This window comes from Centruroides vittatus, unplaced genomic scaffold (assembly GCF_030686945.1).
Source record: "Centruroides vittatus isolate TY-2023 unplaced genomic scaffold, ASM3068694v2 contig_4, whole genome shotgun sequence".
Lineage (NCBI taxonomy): Eukaryota > Metazoa > Arthropoda > Arachnida > Scorpiones > Buthidae > Centruroides > Centruroides vittatus.
The window spans coordinates 2,675,590-2,697,100 of NW_027122214.1; the positions used below are offsets into that span (position 1 = coordinate 2,675,590).

General features: G+C 26.7%; 1 protein-coding gene across 1 annotated transcript in view; it reads left to right on the top strand.

Moving 5' to 3' along the window:
- The window catches only part of LOC136976272 (protein dachsous-like), a 101,249-nt gene that overhangs the window by 76,372 nt on the left and 3,366 nt on the right, over positions 1 to 21,511 (top strand). Inside the window, 12 exon segments of the mRNA XM_067271498.1 lie at positions 1,858 to 2,038; positions 2,041 to 2,201; positions 5,509 to 5,878; positions 6,928 to 7,176; positions 8,493 to 8,644; positions 13,542 to 13,748; positions 16,036 to 16,256; positions 16,640 to 16,925; positions 17,010 to 17,296; positions 19,290 to 19,431; positions 19,569 to 19,740; positions 19,868 to 20,075. Of these exon segments, the coding sequence (XP_067127599.1) occupies positions 1,858 to 2,038; positions 2,041 to 2,201; positions 5,509 to 5,878; positions 6,928 to 7,176; positions 8,493 to 8,644; positions 13,542 to 13,748; positions 16,036 to 16,256; positions 16,640 to 16,925; positions 17,010 to 17,296; positions 19,290 to 19,431; positions 19,569 to 19,740; positions 19,868 to 20,075 (2,636 nt within the window).

Consider the following 21,511-nt stretch of genomic DNA (forward strand, 5'->3'; position numbering starts at 1 on the left):
TAATTAACAATGTCTTCTTAAAGGTTACTAGTAAGAAGAAACCTTTATAAACAGTGACGTCATTTAAATATCTGCTAACCGACGTTCCAACCGACCTTATTGTACCCGAAGAAGGCCATTCAAAACAGCCGAAAACGTTTGTACTTAGTGATTAAACTGCCAGAAACAAAGTGTGAAAGGTTTTTTGTGTTACTGAGTATACCCTGGTTGTTAAAAGTTTTGTAATTTTATATATTTCAATTATGTTTCATGCTCATGAACAACTAGAATTTTGAAATATGTTCTTTACTGTTTGTATTGCATTTTTCAAATAGTAGCATTCTATTCTCTGTGAGTGATAATATTGCTTGAAGAAGACAGTTATAAACAGTCAAAACTACTCATGTAAATAAATCCTTTCTGTAATGCCAATAGACAATTGTATTGTTGCTTTTGTAACATTCTTATTTAATTTTTTTAGTAGAATATTTTCTGTTGAACATAGTATATTGTATTCACTTCAATAGACCCACTGTGGGTCTATTTTTTTAAAATCCATTTGGACATAGGTCTTATTTTAATCAAAATTAGTTTTGTGTGTTGGTATGAATGGTCACAGGAACTATTAAATGAAAATCAAATTAAAAATAATTCTAAAAATATAAACACAGATTACAAGAAATGTGATATATTAATTTACACAATTACAATTTTTAATGGGTTATTTACAGTAATCTTTAGCTTAAAAAATGTGATTCAAATAAATCCATGCATGGTTTTATTTTTCTAAATGCATCTGGGATGTGGGTTTATTTGAGCCTGTGGAGTAATTTATACCTGTGGATTTAATCAAGTGCATAAGGTATTATGCAAATAAAGAAAACAGCACACATGTTTCTTCATCTACTTGCCTTAACTCTAAGTATTTGCAGATTTTCTACTAAAAAGTTTTTAAATTGTGATTTGAAAATTTTATATACAATTTGAGACATTCTATATATCAGGTGTGGTCAAACTTTTATCCCTTAGGGGCTACTTTTTCAGTAAATATAGTCTGCGGGCTACTATGAATATGGGCAAACAATTTTAGGATTTTTCATAGATATTTTAATAAATAATTAATAATGATAAATAAATAATGATAAGTTTTTATTTTTTTCCAGTCTGTAGTTGGTTTCTTTATTCTAAAATAATAGGGTTAAATATTAATAACATTTAAAACAATAATTACTAAACTAACATACCTGCTTCTGTTCGCTGTATGAATAAAAAAAAAACTAAAATTGAAAGTAAATTCAAGTGCACAAACAAGGAGTAACAAGTGGATTGAAGCCAGGGGCTGTCACGTTACTGTTTGACACATGATTTATTTGCATTGTTCATCGGGATAAATACAAACAGCATGGGTATGTTGCACAGACAGTCTATTATTGTAAGAATAAATTATTGAATTAAGATTTTTAAACATTAAGTGAAAGCAAATTGTTCAACTTTAGCTTTGTGGGCTACTTTCAAAACCTTTGCAGGCGCCCGGGCGACCGCAGTCTACGTGTTGGCCACCCCTGCAATATATAGTATTCAAACATAATTTTTTTTTATTATAAAAGTTCTTATTGTCAAATTTTTCAAACATTTATGAAATTGTATTTTCCTGTTTTAAATTTGATCATCTTTATACTGAATTGAAAGTTTTTATTTATTATGTTATTCCAAAACTAGATGATGAACTTGGACAATTTTAAATCATTTCTGATGAAATAAAAACTATGGATTTCTTAAAATTATAAATAAACTTTAAAAAACTTAATTTAAAATTAAATTAACCTAAACAAAATATACATTTCAGTGAAAATTAAATGAAAATTTTACTTTTAACAGGTGATAATGGCAACCTAAGATACATGATTCCTTTAGGAGTTGCAGACAATAAATTCACAATTAATTCCGAAACTGGTGAAATTTACACTGCAGTTAGTCTTGATCGAGAAGAAAGAGCATCATATTTTATTACAGTATATGTCCATGATGGTGCTTTTCCTACACAATATGATATTACAACAGCTATGTAGATCTACTTGATGTTAATGATCATGCACCTGAATTTGGTGATTCATGTTATGCATTACATGTTCCAGAAAACAGTGACTTGAGTGTAATTCATACATTATTGGCTACAGATCATGATGCAGGTTTGAATGCTGAAGTAACATATACAATAACAGGTAAATTTATTTTATTAATATATAATTTGAGTGACTCATTTTGTTATACACTTTATATGATTATTTTAAATTCTTAAAAATGCTTATTTAAGAAAAAGGAGCATTATTAATAATAATATTCAACTTAATTTTTATATAAAATAAAAAAAAATGTTGTTCAGAACCCACATAGTTGGTTGTCTAAGTTTTACATGCAATTAAGAATTCATTTGATTATTTAACTCCTTTTTTTAATTAATATAAAAGAAAATGCATATAATTCCAACTGTTTACAATCATATTTTATTGTTGTGGCTCCTCAAACATACACTATATCTTAAAATTATTTAATCTTACTTAAAAACCATATAAAAAATTTATAAATGTAAACACAGAAAATCCTTGTTAGTTTGAAATTCAAGAGACAAAATAATTGTGACTCCGAAGTTTTGATTTATTTGAGATTTACGTATTTCTGTACAATATGCCACATAACTGATGTAATTTATTAAACAAATGGAATATGGCTATGTATATAGCAGTGGTTCTTAACCTTTTTAGTGGTCAGCACCCCCTTGAAACTGAAAATAAGCTCTTGCACCCCCTTAAAAAGTGTGTGTATATTTGTTGTACGAGGGTTTTATCCAATTCTTGAACCATGTTAGAGTGAATCCGTGCTATAGAAGTGCCATGTTATATGGGGTTATCTGTAAATATTGTTACAAACCTTGTTTACATTCTTATTCAAGGTATGTTAACACGTCTCAAATAGTTTCTGTACTGCACGTGACAATGTGACTACATTAACTGCATATACTGACAACTGATGACAAGCACGATGTGCTGAGAGATGGTAGAGTAGAGAGTGTAGAAGTGAGATAGTGGGGATGCCGTTGCTGGGTACCGCGGTTTGTAGAGAATACGGTCGCCTCGTTCGTATTTTTTTTTTTTTTTAATTTAATTTTTGAAATTTCTCTTGCACCCCAGGTTAAGAACCACTGGTATATAGAATGCTATTTTTGTTAATTAATAATAATATAAATAAATTTCAAGTAAACATGTGTCCAGTGAGAACCCACAATTTTATAAAAAGTAAAGCAGAATTCCTGGAAATGTAGCTCAAATTCTTTTTAAAGTAGCCTAAAAAATAGTAATTTGCCCAAATCTAGTAACCTAGAGCCCTAAAAATATCTCAATCTGCTACTTGTAGCCTAATCTTGCAATTCTGAAACCCAACTGTATTTTATGGGATAAGAGAAAAAAGGATAGTGTGGGAAAGATAACATTCAAAAATATTTTACTGTAAAAGCAAAGCCATGCTGACCAGATTAGAGTTGTTCTTGGTTGATCTATTGTTCTTTTATAGTGTGAAGACACTTTGATCTAAATCAGGGGTGTCAAACTGGCGGCCCACTGGCCGCATGCGGCCCCGATGTGATTTTTCATGGCCTGTGGCCATGATTCTTTGAAATTAAATAAAATGGCTTGCAGATCAAGATTAACTGATAAACATCTATCTGCCATAATTCTCAGTCTTTGAAACTAGATATTGGAAAACTAAGAGGAAGACGATAGCTCTGGCAAGTTTCTAATGAAAACAATTAATTGTAGTTTTATAAATATGTACATTAAATAAATTAATGTTTAAATAAAAGCAATACTATAGCAATTATATATTGTTGAGTTGAATTCACTGAACTACATAATATGTTTTAATTGCTCTGCATTCTCACTTCAATTTATAATTTTTAGAAAATTTGTAAATATGATGTGGCTCACGTGAATTGTACCAGTTGCATTAATGGCCCATTGTTTACATGAGTTTGATACACTTGACACTTGATCTAAATGAATGAGTTAACATATGCCTATCACAGTTCAGACAGAATTTTCATTATAAATTTTGAAGTAGCCATATTTCGAACTGATGAATTCCTTAATGTGTAAATCTCTATATCCTCAGTCAGGACAGATAGTATGATTGTGAACTAATGAGATTTCAAATAATCTGAGTTAAAATTAACAAGGATTTCCTGTAGTATCATGATAATTTGAAATAGAATTTACAAGTGATTTCTCACCATGTTGATTTATATAAATTAGTTTTTATATTAATGATAAATTAAGGTATTAAGCTATTAATATTTAAACTAATTTAAAAAACTTTCTAAACATATTCTAAATTAAAAATGCTTTAAAAACCTTTCTAAATTGTTTCTGAAAATGGCCATGTACTTCAAATCTTAAAAGTGTAACCATTTTTTGGTTTGATAAGTTCAATAAATCAGTTACAGTATATTCACAAATAAGAAATCAGTTTTATATTTTAAATCTAAATCATTATTCCTTGAGACAGATTTTTTTATAACAATATTTGATAAGCAAAAATATATTATATTAGGAAAATATAAATATTTAAATTCATAAATGGCATTTTTACATCTTTGTGCTTTTATTTATTTATTTGTTTTATTAGAACGACCTTTTAACATTTTAGCTAAATGATTTAAAAATGCATTTGTTTCTTCTCATAAAAGTATTTGATATAATTATTAAGAAAATGAGAAAGTTAATTATATCTCATGCCAAATTATGATCTAGTGCTGGGATGGCGAACCTTTTTGAGTCCGTGTGCCATATTGTAAGCATACTTAGCTTTAAAGATGTTAATGCGTGCCAAAGTCTTAGACTTTGAATAATGATATTTAAAGAAATTAAACGAATATGCTTTAATTCGAATAAATGTAAAAAATCTGATTGAGAAAGGATGATCAGGTGATAAACAGAAAAGATGATTGAAAAGAACAGAAATCATATGATACATTACGTGCCAGATGATTTCTCTTACGTGCCACTTTGGGCACACATGCCATAGGTTCGCCACCCCTGATCTAGTGTAATGTTATGATATAACATATTCTGTCTTATGGCATTAAAATAATTGAATAAAATGTTGGTTTTAACACCGTAAGACAGAATATGTTACATTGTAATATTACACTAGATTATTAAGGAAATATTTTATCTTGAAACATAAAATTCAATCCAAATACAAATTGTTTTCTTAAAAAGTAAAAATTTTTAAAAATTCTTCAAAAAGTCAAGAACTGTCAGATTGTACATTCATCACGCACTAAAGAGTTTTTTTTGATTCTTTATCTAATTACTTCTTGAGTATGGCTGTATAACCAAAATATTTCTCAAGTTTTTCAAATTAAAAAAGCTTCATTTCAGGAAAAGCTATTTAGATTATGTTTTATATATTTTGTTAATTATAATTATGTTATATATTTAATGATAATAAATATTAATGAGTTACATTTTTCAGAAGGAAACATTGGAAATAAATTTAATATTGATCTTCGCACTGGACAGCTGTCGAGTCGGCCCCTTGATCGAGAACAAGTATCTCATTATAATCTAGTAATAACTGCTAGAGATCATGGAAATCCCTCTTTAAGTAAAATGTGTAACATTTCAATCATAGTATTAGATCAGAATGATAATGATCCTCAGTTTGAACATTCAGAATATAGTGCAACGGTTCCTGAAGATATTGCTTTAAATAGCAGTGTTCTCGTTGTTCAAGCACATGATCAAGATGATGGTATAAATAGTAAAGTTACTTATTCTCTAAGTAATGAAACACAATCGTTATTTTGGATTGACAGTGAAACAGGCATTATCACTACTGCAGGGTAAATACATTTTATTTATTTTGATATTAAATACTGTATAAATATAAAAATATTTTTATTGTATGTTTAAAACTTTTATTTTATAATTATTTTAATTTAATAAATTAGAACATGAAATAATTCAAACTGCAAAATTTTTATTACCTGTTCAGAAAAGCTCAGTATATTTCAACATGGGTATCTCCTTGTAGCACACAAATTATGTAAGCGATATTCACTCTCATACCACACATTCTGTAACATTTATAGTGTGACTCCTTCGATTGCTTGTAGCCTATTATGTGCTGTCTCAAGGTCTCAACAAGCTCTCTGGAACTACTGTTTTGTAAATCATATTTTTAATATATCCACAAAGCTTTAACAATCTCTTCAGAAAATGATGATTTGCCAGTGCTTTTATCTTTATGAACTGATCCTGTGACTAAAACGTTTGTCATCCTTGACTTAATTAGCTTCACATCAGGTGGCTTCTTTCTATAATATGTCCTAAACATTTGCTGTGCACTAATCAGATATTATGTTTCTGCAAGTCACACAACACGTTGAACCTTTTCTGCACTGAAGCCATTTTGAAGAAAATTCAATGAGAGTGCTCCTAGTAGAAAAATTGGTATACAGAATACACAATCACAAAACTTTATAACAGCTCAAGTTTACCTGTAATAATAATTTATATTTTATCAATGAAACTTGTTAATCTGCTGAAATCATTTATGTTTACCTTATATAATAATTTATATTTAGTAGCATTTGAAAATTGATGTGATAAAGGCAATTATTTTTGTTAGGCGTAAATATAGCTAATTGAAAGTTGCAATATATGAAAAAAATACATAAATTTAATTTATTTAATTTAATATTTACATTTTTAAATTTATTTAAAAATCCTTTGAATATCTAAGATATATTTAAAATTGTTTATGGAAAAAAGAAATTTTTAATTTTAATGTTAAGTGGAATAATTTTCCTAACTGGCAATATTTTGGAATTTATATTTGTCATTTATTTTATGCAGATTATATTAAATGTTTTCTATTGTATTGTTATAGACATTTTGATCGTGAAAAGAAAGCAACATATATGTTTGAAGTCCGTGCCACTGACGGAGGAAAATATGATGCGCGATCAGAGAGAGCATTAATTCATATTACAGTTATGGATGTCAATGATAACAGACCAATATTTTCAAAATATCCTTTTATGGCTAATGTATCTGCTCATGCAGCTTCTGGAACTCAAGTTCTACAATTACATGCTGATGATAAAGATGAAGGTCACAATGCAGAAGTTATTTACAGGTAATTTTTTAACACGGTTTATAAATTTCCTTTTTAAATTTAAAATAACATTAAATTACAGAAAAATTTACATGGGGGAAATTCTTTATGGACTATTTATTCTTTGATTTTAAATATTTATTTTATGATGCATGATATAAGTTATGTAGAATATTTTTGGCAATAAGTCAGTGATATAAACATGGTTGTTTATTAATAGTTTATTTTCATAAGTTTCAGAGTTATGTAATGTACAGCTCACCTTCAAAATTATAAAGTTAATAAATATGTTAAACATAATTTTACATTGATCTTTGGAGAAATATTCAAATATTCTATCCTAGCTTAATCTGATAGTGACCAAATTTACATTTTGAGCTAGACTTGTATAAACCTAAAGTTGTTATTATATAAATATCTTTGATATTATGACAGTAAAGTTAAAAAGAAAAATTTAAATTAGACTATTTGATTCCAAAAATCATGTTCCAACCATTGTGATAGTCATTACTAGTTTGGTACCATTGGTTTCACTTACAAATTTAGAATTGTGAAAATTTGTCTATACTTCTAGAAACTTTTTGGATATACTATATAATAGAACCTATTTGAAAGTAATTTTTATTCTATCAAAAGACTTGGAGTACTGATTTTTATATAGAAATCCAAGCTCAAATTATGTACAAGTCTTTGAAAAATTCTCTTAATTCTGAGAAGCTCATTTACTTGTCGATTTTTAAATAAGTAAATCAGATTTTTGCAATTTAAAAAGACAAAGAATATTAAAGTTCATTAAATGGGTAATTATTGTTTGCTAGTTTTTTTACTAGTTTCTTTAATAAACATTATATTAAATAGGGAAGATTTCATTGGTTATCTTTTCAGTTTTTAATAATCCTGAGTTACGATGGACAAAATAATACTTATATGAGGTTTTTTGCTTACTCAAATTAGTAATTTACAATATAATTTCAATAATGTGACTATCAAGGACAATTTAATAGATATTTAATTGTAATTATTAAAGCTCTTTTAAAATGATTATGTTTATTTAAAGATCTGTATACAGAAATAATTATTGTAAAATAAATATCGTAGTGTAACTAGTAAATTTATTTTAATTTTTTATGTAGTTGATGTATAAGATGCATTTTTTTTCTTTTTTTTAAATTTGATAACAATTTTAATGAGTTTTTTAATAAAAATTAAAAGTAATTAAATAATAACTTGTTTGTACATTAGAAATTTATTTTATGAAAATTAAGAAGAAATATATATTTATCTCATTTATAATTTTTATTGAGTAAAATTTTATATTAATAAAGTTATAAATTTAGTTTTGCTAGCCCTGTATTAGAAGGAAGGTTCCATTTGGATTCTAAAACGGGAATAGTAACTGTTGCAAGTAGTCTATTGGCTGATGCTGGACATATATTTCACACTGAAATAATAGCTAGAGACAGAGGTCAGCCTCCAAAAACTGCTACAGGTAAATTTATTATTGTTGTTTATATTGAATAAATAAAGTATTTGTTACCTAAATAATTTAAATTTTGATATACAGCTTTTAAGTATTTTAGAATTTTTAATGAATAAACTTAAATATTGATATTAGTTCTACTTTTAACATTTTAATTTATTAATATTTTAATTGTATTTTATGTTTTATATACAATTGACAAAATATAATTATGTTTACATTTACTACTAATTACAAATGAAATGTTTAATTAAATTAAATTTTTTTGTTAGTTGACAAATGACAAAATTTTAACTAATATATAAAAACTGATAAAAAATAAAAGATATGTTTAATCATTTAAAAAAATTTTATTATATTTAACTATAAAATCATAATAAAATTTATGGTTGGTTTATAGTTCTCTAGTCTATAAATAACAATAGAAAAAAGTAATATAAAATTGATACAAATTAAGCAAATATATTAGGATTCTATAATAAGTTTTAAGCAATGATTTCTGAAAATAATCCCTATATCTAAATGAAAAATTATGTATAGCAAATAATTCCCTGATTCAACTCTAAGATCATAAAATACAACTTTAAAATAAAGACGAGTTTACATAAAAAGATTTCCAAAATATTAATCCTGATATCTTTATGTTTAACCTGTAAATGTTAAATCTGTAAAACAAATAAAGGATTTCTGTATTCTTTATATCTTTTATATTTTTTCATTAAGTAAATATTCTATATATATATATCCTACAATAGTACTTAAATAACTAAGTAATGAAATAAATTTAAATCTATTTACTGTATTTGTGAACATATAGGAACATGTCTTTATAGATAGAGCAAAATCAGTACTATATTCTTGAAATTACCAATAACCCTCACTATTTAAAAAAAAAAAATCTTTTATAATATTTGAAGCATTTTTTTTATATTTTCAATAATAGTTACCACAGAGATATCACTATATCAGTATGATTTATATTTAATTAATTTAAATTGGCACAAGCATTGTAGTGCTCTTACAAACAAAAACAAGCTGGCAGACAAAGGGTATCGAAGAAAAAATATTAAAAAGTAAAGTTCTCTCCTCAGTTTACTTGTTTCTCTAACTCTGCTATTTTTTTTTTATTTCACAGAATAGTAAATAGTTTGAATTTTTAAAACCACCATTCACTTCCTGAAATTTCTCCATCTTAGCAAAATGGAATCTTTCAGCATGGAGCAGTGACTATTTATAGTATAAAAATACTATGGATTTAGCTGCAGTAATGCTATCATTCAACACAAGTTCAACAAAGAATATGGTCTCAAATCTGAACATAATTAGACTCCTCCCCATATTTATTGATGGAACTGTTCTAGTGCAAGTTAAAGGCAGCTATTGGCAAGAGAGTTCAGACCTAGAACAAGATGTTATTGGATAGTTTCAAAATGTTGGTTCATGTAGGGCAGGGATAGGCAATCCGTGGCCCTAGGGCCGCACATGGCTCGCATTAATATTTTTTTGCAGCCTGTGTCGCATAAAATATTAATAAATATATCAATTTCCCAGCGTAAGAAAGTATACAGCAAAAATTCAAATGTTATTTTCTACAACTTACATATGTGAATAGTTTTTCTGTAATAAATTTAGTAAAAATTAAAACAAGAAACTGGCTAACAGACACATCGAAACTAATTTAAAACTAGCAGTGACTAATATTTAACCAAATATTTCTGATATATTACGTTTACATCAGTTCCAGAAGCTAAATTAATATACCTATGCTAATTTATAATTATATATGAATGAATAATTGTGATTTACCAGCATTTTTTACCTCTTTTCTCTTGTATGCGGCCTGCATCGATTCAAAAGTTATGAAATATGGCCCTTACATAGAAAAAGATTGCTCATCCCCAATAAAAGGTAATGCCTATCATTTTACATTGAGTTGCTGATGTGGCTACAGGGCACATTTCAAGACCATATTGATTTGGACACACAAATTCGTTAGTTAAGGCAGCCTGAACTTGAATCCCTGTGATTTTTTCTTTGGGGTTATTTGAAGGACTGAGTCTTTCAGACTACCTCACAGACTATTCAAGACCTCATAAAAGCAATTTCAGATGAAATATAGAACATTGAAAATGATGGGACATCTTTTTCAGTGTTTCACTGGTTATTTAATTCCATTCCCACCTATACTTTGATTTGCATTTTTCAAAATAACTGAAATTAATAAAACATTAGTAGTTATTACTTGTATATCTCTGAAAGTTTCAGTAAATTTGGTTAAATAATAATGAAGTTATTCATTTTACATTTTAACACCTTTTTGTGGACATCCTTTAAGGGCATATTCTTGCGCGATGTGAGTATAGCGCTACGTCAGGGATCTGTTGAGAAAGGCTTCCCAAGCCAATGACGACATCGGCTACACATGACAGCATTCCAGAATGCAAATTTTTTCTAAAATTTTGTAGGGCATATTCTTATTTGCATGGAAATATGGTATAATAAAACATCATAATATCACAAGTCTTTCATTATCTTTCTGCTTAAACTATTTTAAAATTATTTTTAAAAACATCAGAGAAATAAAGAATATGGTCTCAAATCTGAACATAATTAGACTCCTCCCCATATTTATTGATGGAACTGTTCTAGTGCAAGTTAAAGGCAGCTATTGGCAATTTGTGTGAGTACCGCCAGGGTGCAGAAAGTATGAAATTACTCTTTACACCACTTACTGGGCTCTGTTCTAAACGGCCTCTCTTATGTCCAGGATGGCTTCCTAGAGTTATTATATTTATTTATCAGAATTTCGCAAAACCCCTGGATGACGTTTTCTCCTGACACCAGTTAACCTTAGAATTTAGCGGGTTAATGCGCTTAAATCCTTGTGAAATAATGAGGGGGAGGGACGTGAGTAAGTTTGGAAAGACTTACTAAAATATGAGTCAGAGAACAGCATTATAAACAATAACAATTATATATTTAATCAAACAATAAAAAAAATACAAAGGATAAATGAAACATATTCGATTGGATCTACATCTATCTTAATCTAATTCCTATCTCCGAGAGAGAGAGAGAGAGTTTAAAAATATATCTACAATCATAATACCTCATATATTGATGAATCTAGATGGTTTCTATTGGCACATAAATTTAAGCCTTTATCTTCTACTTATATATTAGGACTTAATTCATAATTAATTTCATGCGAAACTATCAATGAGCTCCTGGTCTATATTGGAGACCAACCTTAGTTCACTTCTTCGTGGGATGAAGCTTCTAAGCGGACTCGATCTATTGGAGAACCCAAATGACTTTCTCTTGCAACAAAAGTTTTCAGCGAACTCCTTGATTTGGGTGTGAATTTCGATAATATTCTCCAGCCTTAGCCAATCAAAACATCACAATCTTACATCATAACGGGTAAAACAAAGGGGTAAGACACTTTACATCAAACAGTTTAGTCTTCGATAACAATCTTAAAAACGGAACTCTATTTCCTTTGAATTGAAAGGGGGATGAAATCCTCTCCTTTCTAAAATCAATTATTTCATTTAATAAATTCTTCAATATCTAATATAATAACATTCTTCAGATAGTACAATAAACTCTACATACAATAGCATAAAACAAAAAGGTTTTCTAAAGTGAACATTTGGTAATAATTAAGCGTATTGATGGTGAGGGGAAATAGATTGGTGGGTGAGAAAGTTCTGTTAACATCAGCAAGGAAGTTCTAAACGGAAACGTCTTCCTTTCACAAAATGTTAGTTTTAACATAAATAAAATTATATTATTTTATAATATTCTTATATGCAATTACAATTAAATATATTAAGTTAATCTTAAGGTATATGGGGGAGAACAGGGGGGCTTGACCCTCACATTTGTAATGTTATATATAAATATCATGTATATGATAAAACAACATAATATAAGACAATGCTGCTATTTTGAACATTGATTAAAAATTATATTATTATTTATTGCTATACATTCATGTTGCTGTTATTGGTTGAACTTTTTCTTGATTAATTTAGTGAAAAGATCCACCAAATCAATGTTAACTTCAAAACTGCATACATATAACATTTAATTACAATTTATTAATAAATTTATCATAATAATTACAATCAAAATATTGTACCTGTTTTGCACAGAACTTTCTCTAGTAAAGCAAATAAATTACGTCCTTTGCAAAATTTATATTTTAAAACCAAACGATTGCCAGATTAGATTGGGCTATATTACTGTGATAGTTATATTAAAGCCAAATAATTGCTGAACCTAATCTGGCAATTGTTTGGCTTTAATATAATTATTAGGCTTACTAATGTTTTATATTTGTAAATTCATATTTTATATTTTTTTAATGCCAATTAAATAAACATCTTATTGCTTGACAATAAACAATAAATAAAAAATACATTTTAAAATGAATGAACAATTTGATATTTAAACATAAATAAAATTAAGTTATTTCTAAGAATGTGTGTTACCTTAAATAATGTTATATGCACTATGTTTAAATCAAATGCTAGTCAAAATTAAAACAACAACAAATAATCTAAAATAATTGTTATTTAAATTACTTGTTTATTTGATTTGCTTTTTTTAAATTATAAATTTACCAGAAATATGATTTTCATTATTAATTTAAAATATACTATGTAAGAATTACCATATCAAGGTAAATGCTATAGATATCATAATCTTTAATAAATTTTTATAAATATTTTCATGCTTGCTGGAAGATTATTAAAAGTATGTGTATATCAATGTTTTGTATATTAAATGTTTAAAAATTACTGTTTTGTTATTACATTTATTGTGATATTAATTAATTTCATAATGTTATACTTTCAATATACTGTATTTATATATGTATATATCTTGTTCTATGCAGGTGTATTACAGATTTATGTTGGAGAAGGAAATGTTATATCAACCTTAAAATTTCAAAATTCTACATATATCATACAGCTTCCTGAAAATTCACCTGTGGGAACAGAAGTTATTCAAGTAAAATTAAATCATTCACCCAGCTCAAATATTATTTTTAGTTTTAGTAGTGGAAATGAAGATAGCGCATTAGATATAAATTCAAGAACTGGTAAGTCTGAGGCAAATAATTTTGAATCACATATTTTAAGTATTGTGACAGAATTTTGTACTTTAAAATAATATATTAAAAACAAAGTTCAATTTTATTTTATTTTTAAGTTATAATTTTCCTTTCTTTGTCAATTAAAGATGTTATTCTAATTATAAAACATTGAAAATTTTTTTATAATATTAAGAAAAAACAATTTATATTTTTAACTTGATATTATTTTCCACTTTAAAATGACCAAAAATTCATATATTTAGTATTAAATACAGTAAATCATTCTCTTAATATTATGTACTTGTAAAATGTCTTTATTAATACTAATGAACTCTGAGGAAAAATATATATGCTCTGTGACAATAGCCATTTATATAATTATTACAAAATATATATAGTCTATATAATGTAGCATTAATACTATTAAAATTCTGTATTAGTTATAAAGAATTACAGTTTTCTCATAAAGAATTTTCAAGATAAGAAATATCTGGTTTACACTGAAATGAGAGATTTTTCCAATATTAATTCAGTTATTTAAAAATTTCAGTTACATATTTATATCACAGACATATTGATGATTGTCATATAATTTTGTCTATTTACTTTATTTTATTTAATAAAAAAACATATAAAAAACATATAACATTTAATAAAAACATATAAAGTTACATATATGTTTTATCACATTTTCTCTATTTTTCTGATTATTAGAATTCGAAATTTTGAAAAACTACTGACGATTTCTATTTTTACTCTGATATAGATATGATAATTAATATTTTATTCAAATGTAGATTATCTATTTTTGAGTTTTTTTGATTTTATCAAACAATCATGATTTTAATGGCATTGCAGTAATATGTTAGGAAATCATTATAAAATTTGTGGATAATTTATAATATGCATCATATCTTATTTTTAGTTAAATATTTATAAATTAATTATAAATGCATAAATATAATTAATTTACAAATTATAATGTTAATTCTCATCTGCATTAACATTATATTACATATTCACACGTTCTTCCTTAATATTATAAGTTCATATATTGAATTAATGCTACCTAAAAAGTTTTATTAATTATTATTTTTCTCTAATTCATATATTTTTTATTTTAAAGAATTTCTTTCTGTTGTTTATCAAATGACATTGGTATTTCTAAATAAATGATTACAGAACTACATTTATTCAGTTTTTGAGTTGCTATTTTATGTTAAAAAGAAAACATTACTAAAAAGTTCTCTTTCTTCTCAAAGGTTACATTCCTTATAATGAGTTCCGATTTATTTTTGTATATGATTTTATTTTCAATAATTATGTGTATTTTAGCTGCTTAAATATTTATTTGATTATTATTATTACTAACTATTATCAATCATTTTTATTAAAGAAGAAGAAAAAACAGAATATAGATATTTGTTAGAAAGATACTTCCATATTTACACCAAAAAATTTATATTTATTGTATTGAAGTGTAGTTCCCAATATGAATTTGGGACTACTGTAATGTGTTTAGGTTCTTTGATAATGAAATATGTATGGGTACATGTTGAGATAAACCATGTCTGCTGGCTATATCTAATTTGTCTTATATATATAAAACAATAAAAAAAAAGAATGGTTATGAGTATTTCATTAAAACCAAAGACTGATAAGAAAAATTTAGTTTTCTATAGCTTAAACATTTTCCTTATCAAAGTTAAATTATAAAAAAAATCTTGTTCTCTCTAGTCTTTTCTTTATTCCTCTTCTCTTTTACTAGCACTTGTTTCATCTCTCTGGTCCTTTGAGTTTTTCTCTCTTTGCAAACAGCAAAAGTATATCCTTCTTGCTCAGCTTCTGGTCTCCCACTACTTGAATGTTTTTAGGCCAGACTGTAGGTTGAAATGCTGCATTCTTGATCATAAACTCACCCAAAGACCCAATGTGCCAAACACATTAAAAACTGACTGAAAGGATAATAAAGATAAGGAAACAAAGTCACTAGACTACAGTATTAAATAATAAAAGTATGAATATTTTTTATATTACTTAATCATAAGATAAAATATATAAATATTTGCAAATCTTCTGGATTGAAAATATCATTTTAGAATAATTTGCCTGGTTGGAAGATGTTAATGATGAGAAAAATTAGCAACTAACATTAAATTTAAAAAAGTAAAAAACAGAAAAAGTGATTATTACACTTAAGAAATTTAATAATTACAGAAACTTTAGAATAATTTTAATTATATTTTTGCTATTATGATTAATTAAAATGATTTTTAAATTCAAACTTTTTCAGGTTTAATAACAGTTCGTGATTCTTACCAGTTGGATCATGAAAAAACATCTCAATTACATATGCTTGTTGTTGCTCAAACTGAAGATACTGTTCCAATATATGGTTATGCAACACTTTTTATTCGATTGTTAGATCAAAATGATAATGCACCTTCATTTTCCCAAGAAAGATATGTATCTTCTGTATGGGAAGGTAACAATAAAGGAACTTTTGTAACTCAGGTAAATATTTAAGCTTAGTACTGCAGTCCTTTTGCAAAAATTATTAGCAAATGTTAAATTAAAATTAACTACAAACTATGCAAATTAATTAATTTTGTTAAAATCTGACTACATAACTACATAAATCTTAAACATTTTTCTAGAAAAGTTATTTTACATTTTATCAAATTTGAAAAAATTTAAATATGAAATATCGAAAATATAAAAAGTAAGAATTTGTTATACTTTTAATGTTTTAATGATGAAAAAGCTAAAATTCCAATCTAACAGAATTTTCTATAAAAAAATTTATTAGTTTTCATATTTTATTCAAAAATTTCAATATATATTATAGTTACTTTTAAATATTAATAAACTAAAATTAATAGCATTGACATTTACAGGTTACAGCCACAGATAATGATATGGGAGGAGTTGGAATTATTATATATCATATCATTGATGGAAATCATGATAATGCATTTATCATCGATCCTCCTTTTAGTGGAATTGTTAAGACAAATATTGTTTTAGATCGAGAAATTAGGGATGCTTATCGTCTAACTATAATAGCAACTGATGACGGCTCGCCACAACTGACAGGAACTTGTACTCTTCGAATTAGTATAATAGACGTAAATGACAATCAACCTGTATTTCCACCAAACAATATGGTCAGCATTAGTGAAGGTAAGATTAAAATAAGATTTAAGAAGAAATAAAAATTACACCAATTTTTCAATTACAAAATTTATTTTAATTTTTATTCATTAGGCTCAGAAGTTGGAACAGTAATCACTACAATTACTGCCAATGATGTTGATACTAATCCAGCATTAATTTATAGCTTTTCTGAAGGTGGAAATCCTAATAATATGTTCAGCATTGATCGATTCAGTGGTCGAATTACATTAGCACAACCATTAGATCATGAAAAACAGAACAAGTATCATTTACAGATTCAAGCATCTGATTCTGCACATATTGCAGAAACATATTTAACAGTACATGTTACTGATGTAAATGACAATCCACCTGTTTTCAGTCAACAATCTTATGAGGTTTGTGAATTTTTATCATCTAAAAATGACAACTTAAGTTTTCAAAAAAAATTTTAATTCAAATTTTCAAAGATAAAAGTAATGTTAAATTACATAAAATCATGTTGTCTAACTAATCTGCTAGTTCTTTTTACTTATACTTTCCTATACAAGTGAATTTTCAAATTTGTTGCAAAAAGTATAGAAATCTGTATCTAGTTATTTCGTATTCCTTTTGAATTTGATTATTTGCTTAGAAAATGATGTATTAATGTGAGAATTGAAAAAATGATAAAATTTGACAGATATGTGCATTTCTGGAATTAGTTAGAGATAAGAAATTTAGACGTTATATTAATATAAATAGATATTTTCTCAAATCTCTCATTACTGTTTGAGATTTTAACATTGTATGATAATTGATATATTATTACACCTACAATTTTGTTATTTTTTTTTATTGCTCTTTTTATAAATAAACAACAACTAACCCGTTATATATAAAGACCAACAACTGCCGAATTATCGGGCTAGCAAATGGCTATAGTAATATTAATAATTTAAGTTAATTTGGTACTAGAGTTAGGCGTTAGGCGCCATCTCTTGCTAAATTTAATAATTAGAATTTTAATTAAATAATTTAAATAAATTTAGGCTTAACTGGAAGAAAAGAATCGGCCCGAAGCGGGATTCGAACCCGCAACTTCTGCTATCCGTGCAGACACGTTACCAGTTACGCTACCCGGACCTTCGGTCCGATCCTCCCCTTCCAGTTGATGTAAGATTACCGTACGACCATCGATAATAGCCGTCGATGGTCGTACGGTAATCTTACATCAACTGGAAGGGGAGGATCGGACCGAAGGTCCGGGTAGCGTAACTGGTAACGTGTCTGCACGGATAGCAGAAGTTGCGGGTTCGAATCCCGCTTCGGGCCGATTCTTTTCTTCCAGTTAAGCCTAAATTTATTTAAATTATTTAATTAAAATTCTAATTATTAAATTTAGCAAGAGATGGCACCTAACGCCTAACTCTAGTACCAAATTAACTTAAATTATTAATATTACTATAGCCATTTGCTAGCCCGATAATTCGGCAGTTGTTGGTCTTTATTGCTCTTTTTGATTTGTATAAAGCTAAAATATTGAAATTCACTACTGTAAGCTTAATCTCATATATAAATATATTTCTTAGAGACATTTAGGATATAATTGTGCTACTAAAGATGTTTACTCTACTAGTAAGAAATCTTTATATCTAAAGGAACTGACAACTCTGTTGTTATAGTCTTTGTTATTGGGCTGCAATTTGAAAAAATTGTAGACCTGTAAATTCCCACTGTCATCCATCTGTCTGTCAGTCTTTCCTTAATCTTAAGAACAGAGTTAGATAGATGAAAGACAAAACCAGATATGGAAACCTTTGGGCCTGATTAACTATATATGAACTTCCAGTGCAAACTGGAAGTTATGTTATTTCAATTCAAAAATTTTCCCCTGAAAGGAGATATATAGATGACTGGCATGACTCCATTGCTAAAGGAAAAGTATGATGTCCAGGAGAAAGATACTACAGTGCTAATTTGAGGTGGAGAGCATATATTTTAAATTAAATAATTTTAAAAATATGACTAAAAGTTGTAGTTTGATGTCACAATAAAATAAGTCCTCATTTTCTTTTATTATCTGAAGAAATAACAGATTAAGACTGACAAACAGACAATAAACATATCAACTCAACTAAAGTCTTATAATGATTATATATAGTCTACATTTAAATAAAAAAATAAACAATAGAACATTGTATTAGCTATCCATTAATTAATTCCAGATACTTTGTAAAATAAAGATGGGAAAACTTTGTATTATATAAATAATTCTAAGCTTAAAAAGTATTTAAATGTACTTGTTGTTATAAATAATCCCATCATGTTCCAATTGCTTTATGATATTAAAATTTCAATATTATTATATTTATAAAATATAATAATAATTATTATTTTTAATAATTTTAGGTTGAACTTCCTAAAGTTGTTGAACAAGGACATACTGTAATTTCTGTCAATGCAACAGATTTTGATTCAGAAGAAAATGGTAGAATACATTACAGTTTGGGCTTGAATAATATTGATGGATTTTGTATTGAAGAAACTACAGGTATAATAATGAATTTAAAATATGACAGTATTCGGTACAATTAAATTTTATTAGATAATTAATATAATCACAGCTTTAAAACTTTTTAAAACGTATATTTGCATTTATTAAATATGAAATTATTCATTTAAAATTAGGCAAAATTTACACAAATAAATCATTGACATTCAACTCAGATCAACCAGTAATTCAATTAGTAGTAACAGCCCAAGACAGTGGACAACCTCCTTGGTTAGCAGTTGCTTCTGTTCATATCCAGATTACTGATATTAACAAGAATGCACCTAAGTTTTCTAATCATGTGTATACGTAAGTAATCATTTATTTATAGCAAATATATATTTTATTATTTGATAGTATTTAAACAAAGTTTTAGTAATATATTGAAAAGTAATGAAATCATTTTGTTTAAAATTTAATGTTTATATATTATTAGGGCACATATATCAGAAGATTCTTCAAAAGGATCTACAGTATTAAAGATGTCAGCATCAGATCCAGATGAATCTTCATTTGGTCATAATATTGATTTTGTCATTATCAGTGGAAATACTGATAGCACATTTTCTGTTGCTGGAAATAGTGGTGAAATTATCTTGATGAAAAAACTTGATCGAGAAGAAACTGCATCATATACTTTAAAAGTAAATATTTTACATCTGTATTTTTGTACTAAAGTAGGCAATCTCCTCTCTTATGTCAGGTTACATTTCCAAAAACTGCATCAAAAAATCTGATTAATGAAAAGTAATCACTGTTATTCATAGATGCAATATTAAATTTATTTCAATCTCAGTTCAATGTTTTATAGACATTGGAGAATATAAATATTTATATTCTTGTCACATAACTTATTTGTAACATTGATGGATCATATTTATATTAATCAATTAACAAATATAATTTATTCTGTGAGATGTTTTTAAAAAAATAATAAAAATACTACGAACAAACAAGTTTTTAATTATAATTTACTTAATTATTATTAATATGAATAAAATATGAATTGAAGCAAAAAACTAAAAATTAGAAGAAATTCAAAATACAATATCAGATTTTATAAAGGACTTGGTTGTTCCTAAAGTACACGATTTAAACGTTAGAACTAGTTTACTCAACTTGTAACAACCAGTCGACGTTCTTTTCTTTTTACTTTACAGAATTAACAAGACCAAACTATTGAATTATTGAATGATATCTCATAGAATTGAATAATTTAAGCATACATTATAAATAAATCTTAAAGATGGAAGAATGAAACAATACATTTCACTTAGACATTTATATTTAAGTCATAACAGAAAATCTGAGTGATTAAAATAATGTACTGTATATTAATGTTTTAAGTGAATCATGAAGATGGAAAATAAATTGAAGAAGTTACAGTTTAATTAATATATATACGAATAAAACAACAAAAAGTGGAGACTATCTGTATTATAATTTTTCTTAAAATATTCTTAAAAATCATTTTTAAGAACTTTTTTAAGTTTTATATCTAAGAAACTTTTAAAATGAAAAAATATATCTATTTACACAATATCTGTATAGTTTACATAAATCATAAAAATGTGGTTTTAATGTATATACTAGTACCTAAACAAAAATTTTGAAATCACACTCAAAAGTCACATTATAAACAAGTTGGTGTTTTTTTTTTATTTGCTTTTATAAACAAAATGTTATGAATTCAAAATAAAATTATTCATAGACTTGTCAGCTTACAAAATCTAAAAATTTTTTCCAAAAAAATAAAATATCTACTTTACTGACAACTGCATGGTCAAGATGGTTAAGGCATCAGCCTATTGTTCTGGGGACCCATGATCAAATCCAGTTGTCATCCCAGAACTCTTTTAAGGACCCATCTGTCCTGATATGTTTAGCCTTATCATTCAACGTCTGACACCCATATTGTAGGCCTGACTGAAACTGTGCTGGATATTAAATAAGACACTAACACCCACAGAGCAGAAAAAGTATTAAAAAAAAAAAAAACTACTGCTTTATCTTCTTACCTTCTAATTTATCATTACATTATAATTTCATCTTCATCTGAATTTGTAACTATTATGTTATT